The sequence below is a fragment of the Ylistrum balloti genome, unplaced genomic scaffold, assembly GCF_031769215.1.
Source record: "Ylistrum balloti isolate Yb309-2 unplaced genomic scaffold, AGI_CSIRO_Ybal_v1 Utg370810, whole genome shotgun sequence".
NCBI lineage: Eukaryota > Metazoa > Mollusca > Bivalvia > Pectinida > Pectinidae > Ylistrum > Ylistrum balloti.
In genome coordinates, this window is record NW_026782469.1 from 29,006 (window position 1) to 47,157 (window position 18,152).

At 33.5% G+C, this 18,152-nt stretch overlaps 1 protein-coding gene and 1 long non-coding RNA gene across 2 annotated transcripts; both read right to left on the minus strand.

Annotated features, from left to right (window-relative positions):
• Positions 1-7,191: 7,191 nt before the first annotated feature.
• LOC132558676 (uncharacterized) lies at positions 7,192-10,162 on the minus strand. The gene is made up of 4 exons (XR_009554563.1): positions 10,139-10,162; positions 8,985-9,065; positions 8,330-8,395; positions 7,192-7,249 (listed from the first exon to the last, which is right to left on the minus strand). It is a non-coding gene; the product is annotated as an uncharacterized LOC132558676 (long non-coding RNA).
• Positions 10,163-11,716: 1,554 nt separating this feature from the next.
• On the minus strand, positions 11,717-12,400 carry LOC132558681 (uncharacterized). The gene has a single exon (XM_060223277.1). The coding sequence runs from the start codon at positions 12,398-12,400 to the stop codon at positions 11,717-11,719; it is 684 nt and encodes a 227-aa protein (XP_060079260.1).
• Positions 12,401-18,152: the final 5,752 nt, after the last annotated feature.

Consider the following 18,152-nt stretch of genomic DNA (forward strand, 5'->3'; position numbering starts at 1 on the left):
GTCCAGATTAATACGGCACAACAAATGAAATATATCCTAGTGGTATCTTCGCGAAAACATTAGAAAAATTGCAACATGTGAACAGTCAAAATTCAAAATCGAATTCTATAAAAACAAATACCCATTACAAGCTATTTGCTGCCAGGCCTCTCACAGAGGTTAATTAAAAATATGTACGAAGTTTTTACATTATTTAATATAAATGAAAACGTAGAAATTTATTAAATTATGTGGCTAGTGCACGTCACTATTTTGACATTTCTTTCTATTACTTTGGATTTTCCTAGGTCGCCTTATATGACAAATTTAGGCCCTATACATCACTGACGAGTACTAGAAGGACGAAAGAACTATATGATGCAGTTTAATTGTTTGGATCTACACTGTCTTACTCCAAATCTGTAATAAAAAAGGTGGTATACACTTCTGTGTCTTTTGATTATTATGTAAAACTGAGATGAATCCCGAAATTGTTAGCACTGTATATATAATATATGTTAAACGATGACAGTGATCTTGCTCTTAATTGTGTCTATTGTTAAACCTTACCATTATTTATTATCATTCTTGTTCTATTTCGGACAAACTTTACCGCCCGCTTAAATGTGTGAAAGTTCTTGACAATTTAAAAATGAAACGATACAAATAAGACTTTATTGACCGATTCCGTTTTCTAAATGCTACAGCAGCAAACACTGTCAATCTGGCAGGAATGACTCGGTTTAGTAGCCAAGTAAAAGAAACTAATTAAAAAGTAACCAATATGATTTATCGCAATTACGAAAGAGCTTTTCCCTATTTTTTTAGCTCTTGTCAGTATACCATAATATTTCGTGGATAGATGAAAGTTACAGCCATGAAACAAACCTCTGAAAGAACCATAATCTTATTTCAGATTTACAAAAGAATTCAAACAGAAATACCGCATCTTTCCAGCAAGACAGTAAAGTTTAAAGAACAGTTTCCAAACTGAACTAAAAGAAAATATTTGATTTCCCATTCATCGTTCCAAGTTGTTATGTTTCATGCTTGGTAACTTAGGGACGATTAGTATAAATTCACATTTACAAGAACCTTTCCACCAACATCTTACATATGATTATGTGGTAATGTTGATATCGTTGAACTGCAGCGACTAGTAGTTATATATTTGCCCCATTTTTGCATGTTTATGGAGTTATCTAAATCATAAATCATAAAAATCTGTGTTATTAAAAAAATACCTAACCGTAATAACTATTAATACCTTATTATAATTAGATCATTTTGTACCGATTGTGCACAAAAGTCCAATGGTAAATGGTTGTTTTGAGATCAGCTGTTATTAGTTCTGATTTATTTCCATTGTTATACAAACGACTTTTGTGAAGAGCAATTAGGAAGCAATGATGTTCAATAGAGTAAACAATCTTTACTACAATAAATAAACCTATATTGATTTAGTACCTATACAGCGTGTACAGAAATCGATTTCTATATTTCCCCCGCGTATATATTTTTTTTATTTCTCTTAAAGCTCATTATTGGTTAAGTTGCCATTTACCTTCTTCTCATTTGGAGACACTACAGGACTGGGATTGATGAAGATTTGCAAAGAGGGTGTCGTCAATGGAGCAGATCAAGTTTATTTGTATACACATGGTTTTAAACAACTTGAAACACCGTGTAATTCTTTATTCTGTTAATGTTTGGCCTCAATCAATGCCATTGATTTTGGATTTCTAATTATATCTTCATTTTAAGTTTGAATGATGATAAGACCTTTTCGTTGTATTAATATATATGGTTCGAATAATGGACGTTACTACAAGTCCCTGTTTAACTGCGCCAACAAGCGATTATAATATATTAATCGTAGCTTTTTTCTATATATTTATATTTTCCGCACTGCGTTACAGTCCCTCTAGGCGGGTACCATTCGTGTGACTTACTGCTCTAAAACTCCCCACTACCCACTTCATAGTCAATTGCTATGGAGCTGTTGCTGCACTCAAGAGCATACATAGCGCTCCAAACATCTGCAATTGAACACGAGCGTCCTGGCATCGGATGACTTTTAAGTACACTTCGGTTTGTTTCCGCTCTTTTAGTAGGCGATATATCTCTTGTAATGATAAAAAGTTATTTAATGGCAATATTGTAAAAAGGGATTAATATCCCTATCTTAAACTTGTTTTAATTAATATCATTAATCAATATGTCTTTTTTAAACGGAGTTATTTTTATCAATTGATTACAATATTTTAGTTGTAGTAGTGTTATAGTGTAATTGACGTATTTACCAAGAGCCTTAAGTAGACTAATGCACGTTTCTAGTGTTACCTAGTATAATACCTTCAAGACATGTGGGTGTTATTTTGTAATCAAGAAATCAACGCCCAGATCAATTGCCATAAATAATGAGGTTATATGCTTATATTATGTTAAACGTGACTCAGGTCATTGTTGTTAAGATGTCAATGCAATTATGTAATCTAATTTAGTTGCCTTATTTTGGAGAAATCACTGTAAATAGAAAACCATTAATGTTACATCGTTCATGTTGATCATTAATGTTCAAGATAATTTACATTTGCATAAGCGTTATCAGAAAGCTGCTATTTTGTTATGACAAATTGTTATTATCATTTTGGAATAATGTAGCATTGTAATACATTATTCATATTCAATGAATTGACTAAGACATCCCTAACAAAATTAGGTACTGAAGAACGGGATTTTGATAAGTGTAACTGACATTTCTGACCGCAATCATGCGTTCGTGTTTACAAAATGAACTGCCTCGTTATCAAATATATTACGTAATAATATCCGCACTAGATTTGAGAGGGGTTTCCCGAGTCAGGGAGATGATCAGGCTGAACTGTTGAATCGACTGAGAATATCGGGATAGCATAGAAACGTAATCGAAAGTAAAAACTACAAACTGATGTTTTTACTGTGATGTTCCCTTGAAATATATTTGTAATGTACTTTGTAGAGCGCATCTATCATTTATGTATTGATGCAAAAAGATTAAATAGTTAAAAAGCTTAAATTAAATATTTTACAAAAGCAGAACAATCAATACATTGAATTTTACTGCTGTCTTTTGGATAAAATGCATCTTAGTGATTTACACGTTCATATACATAAGGACATTGCCTGAACGCATACACATCAATAAACAATACTTACGCAGCGACAGGAATCCTTTGGTTTCTGGCATGACTATTGGTACGAAAAAGAAAATGAATAATTAGGCATACATTTAACACATTAGATTTAACTGAAATTAACAGACATATTTCGTCTTCGTTTGATATTTAACGTTTCATTCGAGAAAAATCTATTCAAGTTGATATATTAATATTATTGCTGTAACTAACATCGTTCTAGTATCGGCATGATGAAGTGTTTATCTCGCCAAAAGAAATGTGATACATAAATGACAGTCATTTGTTGCTTGTAAAAGAAATACAGATGCGACATGAACAAAATTATATACAAACAGTTGCACTTAGTCTAACTTTTACACTTAGTTGTCCTAGTAATGCAAAATCATAAAGAAAACACTATTATGAAAACATAATCTTAATTCAAGTTTGAATTCCTTGAAACTAGAGCATAATACAAACAACAGAAAAATCAAACTGAAAAATATATCAGTAATTGATCGATGATAGTATTGAAAATAAATGGGGCTTTTACTTGACGTTTAATAAAGGGAGATGATCACAGTCTTGATTGAAATTGAAATTTTAAGTAAAACTAGGTCAATGTATTCGATATCTGTACTCTAAATATTCTAATACATAGATATTATCTGGCTCGGATCAGATTCAGTTTAACTCCTTTTCATTTATCGTGGAATTATTTCAATAGTTTACATTCTGTACATTGTATTCCATCGTGCTCTATAATTCTAAAAATCACACGATTGTAAACGATAGTAAACACGTTTTAACAGAACAGCTATATTCAAATTCAGATAATTGACACTATTGAATAATACTACAATTGTATAAACGATGATTATATCATTTAGATAAAATTCACCATTTATAGTTTCTAAGAATATCAAAGAAATGAAACCGCCCTCCATTTTTGCTAATGGCATGAAATGCAAATGTCATATAGATGAAAACGCACTGTACCTCTGCTATAAAAGATAGGCTGTTAAAATGGCCAAAGAAGCCACTTATCAGCTTGATTGCGTAATTTGGTGCTAAAAACTATTCAAAGAGTATACGATAGATTGTCAAAAAATGTAATCAGGAGTTTGTGCAAAGTAATTAATTGTTATTGACAATATTGCTAATATTATGTCAGTGTTGATCGACATCGTGCAGTAATGTAGTTCTAATTGTCAAGGTCGACCATACCTAATTCCTTGAAGATGAGGTTGGTATCGCATCTACATTACTTGAGTTTCGTCTTAAACCTTTTGACTTTTACATGAAAAGGCTTACTGGAGCCAAAATGCATGTAGTATCCTAAATAGTACAAGATACTGGCTACGTTGACATGCCGTTGGAGCTGTCATGGTGGATCCAAACATTGTCCTTTACACTTATCTTATTCCTCGGGTGGATCTGACATCATACAATGTCTCGTGAGTGCTGGTTGATCCAGATGTCTGAGTCTCCATCATCACTAAGGTGATCACTTATGTAGCAAGCTGCCAGTGATATTTGATATGTGCCATATGATATTGTCTGAAAGTATTTCATGTCTTACTTTCGAAGCCACACTTATCGCAGTAGTATCCTTTTTGACAAATAGTGACTTGGTCCTTCGTGTAAGATATGGCTCATTGTTGCTGCTTACGTTGAGCCAGTTTAAAGTGACCACTAAGGCGCTTTCATATTGGCAACCAGCGCCCTATCCTTTGCGTCTTGCTTTTGTGTTCCTACATATATGGGTCCTCGAATTCAATTGAGACAGGCTGTTACTATTCTAACGAATGCCGCGATGACACCAACGAAATAGTTGGAGGGAAGATGTGTTTTACAAAAACAGCCGTTGATTGAATCGTCCATGATATGACACTACTACCCATCTGGATTCAGTTATCGATCTATCAAGGTTAGCTTGTAGATTGCCATGCTGAGTCTGTGCAGTAATTTGATAAGACGACATATTTTGTTGTCATATCACGTGATTCCAAATCTGGCAAAACATCCCTAAACCATCGATCAACAACGACGTTATCATATATGTCCAGCAAGTAAAGACTACCCATGATGACTTTTGGCAATATTGGCATCATTGTCGCTTCATGGTTCTATTGTGTCCAGAATGTAACCATCAGGCAGGATATCTTCTCTTTTTTGTTACAATTCAGTGTAATAAATCAAAAATTTTAAAAACGAAGTCCAAACATATTGAATCTCACATTGGTACAATTAAGACCTTTAGCACTACTTAGTCACCTCCAACCCCCCCCCCCCCCCCCCCTTAATAGTTCAGGATACTGGCTACGTTGACATGCCGTTGGAGCTGTCATGGTGGATCCAAACATTGTCCTTTACACTGATCTTATTCCTCGGGTGGATCTGACATCGTACAATGTCTCGTGAGTGCTGGTTGATCCAGATGTCTTAGTCTCCATCATCACTAAAGTTATCACTTATGTAGGAAGCTGCCAGTGATATTTGGTATGTGCCTCATGATATTGTCGTATGGCTGTTACTATTCAAACGTGTGCTTCGATGAAATAGCTGGAGGTAAATTATGTTTTGAAACACGTTGCTTGAAACGTCAATGATATGACTACACTACCCATCTGGATTTGGCTATGTATTGATCAAGGTCAGCTTGTAGATCGCCATATTGAGACTGTCCAGGTGTTAGATAAGATAGCATACTTGCAAAACCACGTGATTCCAAATCCGGCAAAACATCCTTAAACTCTCGATCAACAACGACGTTATCATCTAAGTAAAGCAATGAGAGCCTATCCATGATGGCTTTTGCATCAATATCGCTTCTAGGAAAATGTTATACTATTTCCAGAACTTCAAGTGGTTCTGCTTATACAGAAGGGGATTCTTTGGAGCTTGTGATCAGAATTCTTTGGGAGTAAGGAAACATGTACCGTCAAGTATGAGAGTCTCCCGTGTGGCCAGGAAATGCTTTTAAGAACATAGTGTTGTCCTTCAGAATATTTCTCTTGTAAGATGTTCACATCCAAGGAGCAAAGGAACAATGTTTATTTCTAATGCTTTTACTATGAAATGTTTTCAATATACTGGAATTTGACATGTTTAACACTGTTTGCATGATATATCTGTCTTTATTTTTACCCAGAACAACAGTAGTGTATCGGCGTGGTTTGGATTGTAAACAACAGAGCAAATAGAGGATGAACAATAAGAAGGCATTTTTAGAAAGTGGTGTCAAAAATATGTCTGAACAAGAAAACAATTGTATTATAGAATTGAAACCTTATCAACAGACGAATTCGCATGCATTGTTATAAGTTTACAAAAAAAGTGTCTTCCCTTCCACGCGATGCAATGTACACTCACCTGACAAGTCAGGCGTTCCTGTAATGCAATAAAATGTACAAATTACAAAAAAATTTCGTCATTTGTACTACAAAAATCTTCAGAAATTAATCGCAGAAATTAGTAATTAAACATGACCAACGTGTGTGTCAGGTCAAGTATATATCAGGAAATAAAATGTCCAAAAGTGTACAGGTTGATCGGTTCTATTTAATTTTTAATTGCTAAGTGATAATACATTATTTAACTTTTTTAACATGGTTATTTTCATTCATCCTTGCGTTATAATCAAGCGAGCATTGTATAATAAAAGATAACCACACCTTCAGGTCTTTAACCTTCGCCTCCAAATCTCTTTCTCTCTTTTGCGAATTGACTTGGAATTCCGTCATTGACCTAAATAATTGATACAAATGGGGAAAAAAACAAGCAAGCATGATGTCGTTGTGAAATTATTATAATAACATATTTAGGATACATATATAATCAATGCTTAAACGTTTGAAAAAAATGTTATCTCATTTTTAAATGAAGTCTTATGTGGTATACCACATATTCATACACACTCAATTCATGGATACCTACCCCTTGACATTTACGGTTAGACGAATGCATTGTAACACACCCTTCATAAATAACAGAGAGTCAGATATAATATAATAACGCCGAAAACTCACTTGGTCTGATCTTGCAGTTTCCTCATCAATTCAGCATTTTTGGTCTGCAAAGTTTGAATGCGGACTTCCTCAGCTTTCTCTCTGTAAACATTACAACCATGAAATTAATATAAAAGCAGCAGACAGATCTCTGATATATTTGTATTATACCAATTAACCAGATAAGTATAAGCTATAAGATTATTTTACCTATACCTAATGATATTAAACAATCTTTAACATGAATTATAGGCAATATCTATTGTATTGATCGTTTTAAATGCTGATCAATCATTTTAACCCCTTTGTCTTTTTAATTTGTTATCTGGAAGGCAATTAAGACTTAACCAAGTATGTTAATGTGATCAGAATACGTCGGATATGATCTACGGCCCATTAAAAGTATAACAAACATTATTTTCTTCGTCGTAAAAAAACACAATACCTTTATGGAGATACCATATAAGATATTTTGTTATCATCATCGCAAATATATCTCAAGATGTTTAGTTTCAAATATCATCTTGCCATTGAAAAGCCGTGACAATCCAACGATATATAATCAAATGTTTATAACGGTATCATATTAACATCTAACGAATCAAATTTTCGCTGCCTCAAAATACTCTATGTTAGCGCTAAATCCTCCTTGCCAAAATACCTAAGTCAAATATTGGACAAGAGACCGCTGATAGATATTTCATCAATACTGATATTATCATTGATTTTCTTTCCGAACTAATTGAAATTGGAAGTAACTGCAGCCACTCTTGTCTTCCGATTAAAATGATTCGATCCTGAAAGTATCTTCGCTATGATCCTCGAGTTTTTCATGAATTTATTTATAGTTAGTATATCTTTGTTCTCAATCATGGGTATGTTTCCATTCAACATTTACTGAAACAGAACTTAGTACAAAACTGTAGGTTACTCCTGTTTTTTATACTGTTATCTGTATGGCATGTAATTTAAAACAAACATCAAAAGCAACTGCCGTTTGAGGTATGAAAGCATACGAGGTAATTTTTTTAATAAGATTTTTATGCCCAACTTAAACGGTTAAACAATAAATGACCGAAGACCCTATCTTCCAAGGGACTTTTTTCAAACAGCTATTATTATTTTACATAAAAGTTACCCATTTATTTAGGATGTTTTGAAATATAGACAGCAGTGGATTACCTCTCGGCGAATTCCTGAATTTGTCTTTCCAGGCGTTTGACCTTTTCCTCGTTCGTCTTCTCCCTGCTGAATATATCAAAGAAGATTTCAATCCCATCATTTATCGCAAGCATTTATATCTATTTTCAGCACCTACCCTTTTTAAACCGTGACTCAATCCCTATGACTTGAATCAGCCATCTGTATTACAGAAATGATCATCCACATCCAATGAAGCAGCAAACCAAATTTGGTAGAAATCCATCAAGGTATGAAAGAGGATTAGAGATTTAAAGAACAGATTTACGCACGGCGCACGAGGACGGACGACACACGATGGCTAAAGGGCAGTTTCAGCCTTCGGGTCAGATGACCGAAAAGTTATTGGTGACACTCTCATCTTCAAAACAAAGAATCATTTAACTTTTCGGGAATAAAGTTTATCTCAAATATAGATATACCACTTAATAATACACACTCAATTGCCATCACTGCGATCAATATGAATTTAAACCTCTATATAGTAGATGAAATGTGTCATTATATGTATCACATTACATATAGGTAATTCATGGATACCTACCCCCTTGGTATTTATGGTTAGACCGATGCATTGTAACACTCCCGTCATCAATAACAGAAAGGCAGACATACTATAATAACGCAGAAAACTCACTTGGTCTGATCTTGCAGTTTCCTCATCAATTCAGCATTTTTGGTCTGCAAAGTTTGAATGCGGACTTTGCCAGCTTTCTCTCTGTAAATATTACAAACATAAAATTGACTTAACATCAGACAGATATATTTCATTTAGGTCCTGGTATATTTGTATCATACCAATTAACCAGCTCGGTATAAGCTATAAGATTATATTACCTATATGTTACAATATAAAACAATCTTAAACATGAATTATAGGTCATGTCTATTGTATTAATCGTTTAAAGTAATGATCAATTACTTTAACCGCTCTGTCGATTAAATTTGTTATCTGGAAAGACATTCAGATTTAACCGAGTATGTTAATATGATCAGAATAAGTCGGATATGATCTACGGCCTATTAAAAGCATATCAAAAACATTTTCTGCGTTGTCAGAATATTACAAAAACTTTATGGAGATACCATATGACATATTCTGTTTATTATCATCACAAATATGTCTCATGAAGTCTATTTATAAATATGATCTTGCTATTAAAAAGATTAGGTGATAACCCAACGATATATAAACAAAAGCTTATAACGGTACCATATTTGCATCTAACGAATCAATTCTTTTCGCGACCTCAAAATACACCATGTTAGTGTTAAATTCTCCCTTCCAAAATAAGTCAATCAAATACTGAAGAAGTGAACGCTGATAAATATTTTATCAGTGCTGGCATTATCATTGATTTTCTTTTCGAACTAATTGAACATGTAAGTAAATGTAGCCACTCTTGTGTTCAGATTAAATTATTCTTTCCTGAAAGTACATTCTTTGTTTTCAATCATGAGTATGTTTCCATGCAACATTTACTAAAAAAGAATATAATAGAATATAGTGAAGGAAACCCCTGTTGTTTATACAAAAAAAAACAATAGCGACTACCGTTCAAGGTATGAAAACATACGAGATATTTTTCGACGGACTTTCTTTTAAAAAAATGAAGCGTTTTATGCCCAATTTAAGAGGTTAAACAACAAATCACTGAAGACTTAATTTTCCTTGCGCAATGGCGTCAAATGAATATCGTCCAAGAGACTTTTTGAAATAGATATCATTATTTGACATTAATATTATCTATTTATTTAGAATGTTATGAAACATAGACTGCAGTGGATTACCTCTCGGCGAATTCCTGAATTTTACTTTCCAAGCGTTTGACCTTTTCCTCGTCCGTCTCCTCCCTGGTGAGTATAATATAAAGGATTTCAACCCCCATCATTAAAAGAAAGCTTTGAAAGTTTTGATAAGTTATCCTGTTATACATTCTGCAATGACCACACATGTACTACAATTAATGTGACGTTAGCAAAGAAAGAAAGCAATTATGAAAATAAAGAAAACAATAATTTAAATTTGAGACAGTTAAAAGGGATGTTTTTAAGGAATACCTTCCTAGTAGGTACATTTATCAAACTGTGAATACGACACGTTGAACTGATACACGCATGTGCTTGACGTAATAGCCAGCTTACTTCAAAACAAACAAATAAGTAAAGCTCGTAAACATTGATTTGAAAGGATATCCTTTTGCGAAACTTATTATCATTATTATTTTCTAAATATGCCACATATATTCCAACTTGCAAGCGGACGGCCGTTCGGGAGGTAGCACTCAACAGCAGGTGGCAACTCTCTTCGGAGTTCATAAATCAACGATATGTTAAATAGTTTTACGTCTCAACGCCAAGGGAAAAGTTGATGACAGACGTAGTTTCGGACGTCCATCTGTAACATCTCGACGTCACGTTCGGTTAATTAACCAAATCCACTTGCGTGACAGAAGGCTATCGGCAGCCGAAATACCATTGCTAATGCATTATGAGAAATAGACGGCAAACGCAAATGTATGCCCATGTCGCCAGCACGTTGGTTTGCCACAGACACCTGGACATCGACCACGTGCGATGTTTGACGGTACATGCACCCAGGCGTTTCCCTGTGACACGTTGGTGGTCCATGCTCTTCACGGATAACTCTGGATTCACGTTATTTAGATCAGATGGCCATCAACTTAAGTACCTGGGAGCGTCTTGCACAAGCTTGCATTTTGGACCACGATGACTGGTTCTGGTTCGGGGAGGATTTTCCCTTGTTTACAGACACTTTAATAACCATAAATGAGGATTAAACGGCAGTATGCTATCAATATGAGATTCTGAGGCTTCATGTTGTTTTCCTTATAAGGCGCCATTCGACCTTTCAGCATAATAACGCAAGGCAACACGTTACAATAGTTTGTAGGAACTTTCATGAAATCAAGAACATTGTTGCTATTGATTGGCATCCAGATAGCCTCGATTTGTCCCCCATCGCACAGTTGTGGGATGAATTAAACAGAAGAGTTCAGACAGAATTTAACAAACGGCCCAAATAACCTACGCCAATTGGCCAATGCACTGCATCGGCAGGGCGCTCATGATATTAGGGACCGGTCTGACAACTGACGTTATTTGAAACTTGTGTAAATTAGGGAACTTTGTTTTATAATTTTTTTTCAAAGCATTTTAAACATACAGATAAACAACCTTGCATACCTCACACGCCAATGATGTGTAGTTTCTTTTTCCCCTTAATATATATGTAAAGACAAACATTTCTCTGGCTGTTCTTTTTCAAAAACAGTATTGAATTAGCGGATTTGGTGAAATTGTCTGGCATGAGATTTATTGATTTTAAATGTATATCAATATTCAAACTTACCTAAGTGATTGCTCACTTCCTAACGAAATTTTCCCCAGGAATTTTTCCATGTCCTTCAGCGGCATTTCACTTTGTTGAAAAGAAATATCCTCAATACCCGGTTGCTCGATAATCGGGTAAGTCTTTGATATTCCTGATTTTGCGGCTTGGACGATGTCAGCTTTACATGTGGCCTGGATACAAGCATCAAGGGAGGCTATATCTTCCTGAACTCCTTCTATCTTTACCTGGATGTCACGCTGTTTCTGCTCTAGTATCTGACGATTCGATGCTTTGATTTGCCTACATTTAGTCTTGAGCTCCTTTACCAACGTATCTACATTGGAATGAAGTTGGTCTCCTCTTTTCTCAATATTCTCCAGAAGTTCTTTACATGCTCCGTCATAGTCTGATAATTCTGCTTCTATTTGTTTTGCCATTTCTTTCCAAGGGTCCAGGACGTGTTCTTCGGTGTTTTTATTCCATTCCAGGACTTTCTCCTTACAGATCTTCAGGTGATCCTGTAGCATTGTTATTTTATGTTCAGCATGAGATCCCCCAACAATAATGCACTGCGGGCATACTAAGGCTTCATCACATCCGTCCTGACGGCAGACAAGCATAGCTTCTGTGTCTGGATGTCTTGGACAAGGTGGATCTATCACACTTCTTAGATGAACTTGTGCCATACCTTCAGCCATAGTTAGCATTTACCTGAAATTATATATGACTTTTTAAAAAAAGAATTATACTAAATTATTGCATTGATCAATTAAATGTAAACAGAGTAATGGAAAATTAAAGATAACAGACTTGCAAACGTGTGTCTTTATTTGTAAAACATACTTCCTGCAATATCAAATACCGAGTGTAGAACAGATTCGTTAAACTAATGTTACTATTTATTTTTAAAAGACCAATTAAATCATCTGAAAGCTTGATGATATTGACTACTTGAGTCACTTTAAAAGTTATGATTGCCAGAATTGACATCATATTCGATCACTCTCCTGTAAATATCAAATACCTCCGAAACGTGGACAACAACATTCATAAACTTCACCTTCAAAGTCATAGGCGGCAAATTTATAAAAAAAAAAATATTGCAACACCTGCTAAATTATTTAAGTCGCATCAAAATGATTTTTGGTCAGTAATGTGCCGGAATGCAAGCAATTGCGATCCCATTCACATAGATGCGACACAAGTGTTAACGTATCCACAAATACATTTTGATTAATTGGTAATGAAGTTGGATGCTGCGATAACGATTTTGTTCAATATATACTAAATTTTGATTTCTCTTTCTTTTTTTAGACATTACATACTCAATTGTCCCATTACAAATGATCAATTTTACTATTTGTTCAGGCATCCAAACGTCCGTCAATGCGGGTATCAGTTTTGTTATCGTATTTGTTCGCGTTTAGTTGATCCCGTCTGCATCAGGAATGTTACATAATCTCAAAGTCAGGAAATGGTCTTAATCTGTTTTTTACAAGTCAAATCTACAACAATCAGCAGTTTTATTGGTAAGAGCGTCTTATACATATTGCGAAAATGAAAAGACCACATGTATTGTCAATGTCTGCAACAGTAGTGTTCTGGAACATTATGCACCTAAAGTATGCTGAAGTTTGAGCGACTTGTCATGTAAGGATCGAGATTCCCTTGGCAGGTCGGCAACTGCTTGACGCTAGGGGAGATTCATTGTTAGTTTGTACACAGATTAGCTTATCTGCACAGATACACTAACAGCGTATTTGTAGACCATTACAGCATGTTAGCCTCGCAAACATATTTAGGGGAAAACAATACACCATTAAGAAGTTATGATAAATGCCATTTTCCTTGACGACATAATTCTGTAAACCGCGCATCATTTGTGAGGGTAAGTATATTCATTATTGTTGGTGTTGAATGAACGTCTATACTTCTCAAATCTTTGAGTTTCCTCCCCTTTATTGTGTATGCGCCGTTGGTGTTATTAAAAGTAGCAAAGTATGTATGATACTTATCTACATAATTAGATATTAAACATAAGTATTTCCCATGTAAAGACTGCCGCAATTTAAATGGATTACCATTCAACACAATCATTATGAGTGTTATTGTATACAAAACCGAAGCATTGTTCCTCCGCATAATCGTCAAAATTATTTGTCTATCATACCAGCACTTCATGAGTACATTAGTTATCAACACATAGAAACACTAATAAAATGCTACTTAAATATAGAGTAAACTTATTTAAATGTTAATTGTCACTAGCTTACATTTTCCTTTCTTAAACTAATATTGTCATCCATCTCTTTATACGTTGTTGTTAATAAAATTGCTTTGTTTTATAATATCTAAGTATAAATGATAATAACTGCAGGAAAAGCACACTAAGATGACATTGCATAACATTTGCAACTGTTAAGGAACTCTGGGAGGAGGAAACGTAACATCCAGTCTAAAATATAACTGAACAGAAAAAAAATGATAAAAGTGACGCGATTATTAAGTTCTTCTACACCACAATTACATCACACTCCATTCTAAATAGTACAATTTTGTTTTTAAAAACCAAAATAATTCTACCTTCACCAATTCAATATAACTCGATTTGAACAGACCGTAAATGTAACGGGCTAGTTTACTATTCATTACAGATTTCAATAGAACAAAAACATCATTCAAACCAAATCGTGCAAAAGAGATATTTGTCTCTTATCCATTGATATGTTGATACATGAAATGCACCCGTATACGATAACCCAAACACCATACCTCTGTATAGAAACATTAATTTTTGATATTCCATACATATCATCAATCTGTATAGAACATTTACAAGAAGAAACCACATACACTCAGCATTCAAATTAAACAGTTCATACATACCTGTATATAAACATTCATATCAAACATTACATACACACCATTAGTCTGTATAGATCTTTTTTATATGTACCATACACATCATACATCTATATAGGATATGCACATGGATCATTCACATACACTATAAGCATCCATATCAAATATTACATACAAACCATACATCTGCATACAAACATTAGTATTCATCATTTCATCACAACATGCATCTTTATTGAATTATTCACATGAAACAGTTCATACCAATAATATACCTGTATAAAACTCTCATATCAAATATATCATGCACATCATCAATCTGAATAGAAACATACATATTTAACATGTAATACATACCATACGTCAGTGCAGAAACATTCATATTAATAATCAAATTGCACCATACATCCTGATACACATATTTATTAAACGTTTTTTACACATCATACATTTGTATAGAAAAATTCACATAAAACATTCCACAAACACCATACAAATTTATAGAAACATTAAATGTTAAACATTCAATTAGCATTTTATATCTGTAGAGAAGCATTCATATAAAATATTTCACGCACACCATACATCCTTATAAAAAAACACTGATATCAAACATATGCATCATACATCTGTAAAGAAACTGAAATCCAGCATTTCATGAACATCATATATCATTAAAGAAACATTCATATTGTAAGATGTATGATTCATTTTGAATTTGAATAGGAATGTTTCTATGAATATGTTTGGTGTATTGAAATGAATGATATTTCTGTCCAAACGTTATATGGTATGTTTTGATGTGAACGTTTTTATACAGATGTATGGTGTGCAAAAAAAATTGAATATGAATATTGAAACAAAGACATGTTGCGTATTGAATGTTTGATATAAATGTTTCTATACAGTTGTATGGTGTGTATTGAATGTTTATTATGAATGTGCTGTTTCATACGAATGTTTCTATGTTTTAAAAAGGCGGAAGTGTGTGTATGAAATATCTTATATGTGAATAATCTACACAGATGTATGATGTATATATTGTGTATATGATATGTTTTAATGTGAGCATATTGATACAGATGTATGGTGTGTATAGAATACATCATATAGCTGTGTAGAAACATTCATGTAAACCATACATCTGTGTGCAAATAATCATATGAAACATTGTATAGACAGTATACAACTGTATCAAAACATTAAGATAAAACGTTCCAAACATCTTTATAGAAACATTCCTATAAAACTTACCATATACGCCATACATTTGTTAAGAAACATTCACATTAAACATTACATATGCAACATGCACCTGTATAGAAATATTCAAAACATACATATCATACACACCATACTACCGAATAAAAATATTCACATTAAACATTTCATACACATCATACATATGTATAAAAACATTGATATGGGATATTTCATACACACCATACATCTGTGTAAAGTATCTGTATCAAACATATCATACACACCATACTACCGAATAAAAATATTCACATTAAACATTTCATACACATCATACATATGTATAAAAAAACATTGATATTGAATATATCATACACACCAGACATCTGTGTAAAAATATCCATATCAAACATATCATACATACCATACAAGCGTATAGAAACATTCATGTGAAACATAAACACTATATTTCAAGATTAAAAAAAATATTCACATTAAACATTTTATGCACATCCTACATCTGTATAAAATTATTCATATTAAACATTCCATACACACCATATATCTGTTTAGAAATGTTCGCATTAATTTCACATAAACACCTAACATCTGTATAAAAATATTCACATTATACAGCACATCTTTTTTTTTTTTTTTTTTTTTTTTTTTTTTACTTCATTGAAATCCCTATAAGTGCCTAGAAAATGATAAGATAAACAAAGCAATGTATTGCAGTAATGTGTATCTCCAACAACTATCGAGTAATACAGATATCTCAGTATGGTGTGACTTGATCAGTTATGCTCTCAAGGAATAAAGGGAGGCTATTTGAAAAAAAAATGAAATCTAAATAAGACTGCAGTTTTTTTCTTTGATGAAGTTGCGATTGAAACTGATTTGAGTAGTTTGTGCTGCTGTGAATGTAAATTACTGAAACTTGGAGTGATACTACGGATATATAGTCTTATTTATGAAGCCCCAGTAACGAATGATGTCACCAGTGCTAAGACGTCATCAACTGTTACTCGTGACGTCACCAATACCCTGTGATGTCATATAGGAAGGCTAGAAATCCTACAAAAACTTCAGGTAAGCATCTGACACATTTCTCGAAAGTAATTAACTTGGAAGTAAAAAAGCAGTGATATAACATCTTATATTATCAAATCAATTTGTATAACATCTCAAATACATATGCTTCCTGCCCCCATCCTCCCTCAACTGTGATTAGCAGAAACTGTACTGGATTCTAGTCTTATTAAAAAATGCTATCTTTACCAGCTGTAACTACGGAAATATCCTTTATCGACAATACTGCTATGATTGTGTACTCAATCTATGCGAACTACATACACAGTATTGGGTAAGAATTATCATAAAACAGAATTTATCAAAAAATTCAAATATAATACATTTCATCTTAGTTACCATGGATACCAGAAATAAAACTATGTGAATTGCCCTGAAATCCAGTCGAAACATACATTCTAAGGTTGCCACTGGCTATTTTATACATGTTGCCTACTGTAGATCAGTTTTCCAATTGATACCAATCCATTGAAAATAGCTGAAATTCATTATGAACAAGTTCAGTGTGTTTTTAATATATTTTTAGTAATTATAAATGGGCTAAACTTAATTAAGCATAGTAAAGTACATTTTACATCTATTGTATTTTCCTTGTGTGCTATAAGGTAGCAGGGAACATTTTTCCTGAATATCTTGGTCATGATTCAGATATACAGGTATAGTAGATTGGTTATGATAAATACACCATTACATGTATATATTTTTATAAACTACATAGCATTGACATTAACAACAAAGAAATCAAAATCATGAAAACCAAAAATTTCCCCTGTTTTCTGACTTGTGATTGCCATGGTTACCAACTCAAAAAATGCTAAGTGCAAAACAAAATACTAGTAATCCCAACCTAACACTACAAATTTATAGGAGAAATCTATTTCTGAACATCTGTCTTAAAATTAACACTATCATGGTAACAAATTTCTTACGTCTCGACAAATTCCAACTCAGAACATAGTTTATATTGAAATGACAATGAAATTTTGCAGATACATTCCGTGGCTACCGAGGAACTGGAAAAGTGAAATATATAGTACCCTATAGAGGGAAATACTTGTCCTTTGAAACATTTACAGAGTTACTGTTCTTGGCGAGTGTTCGCTATCGATGATAAATTAACTCTATTACTTAAGACGAATTGTAGTTGAATTATTTCGAAAAAATGTACAATTAAATTTCTAATTCAATAGCAAACGGAATTTCACCGTCAAAAAAGGTTATCGGGAAGTCAGGAGATAGTCCGTGACTGTATACCGAGAGTATGCCTTGCAGGAGTTACCTCAGTTTCGCGTTTTTAAC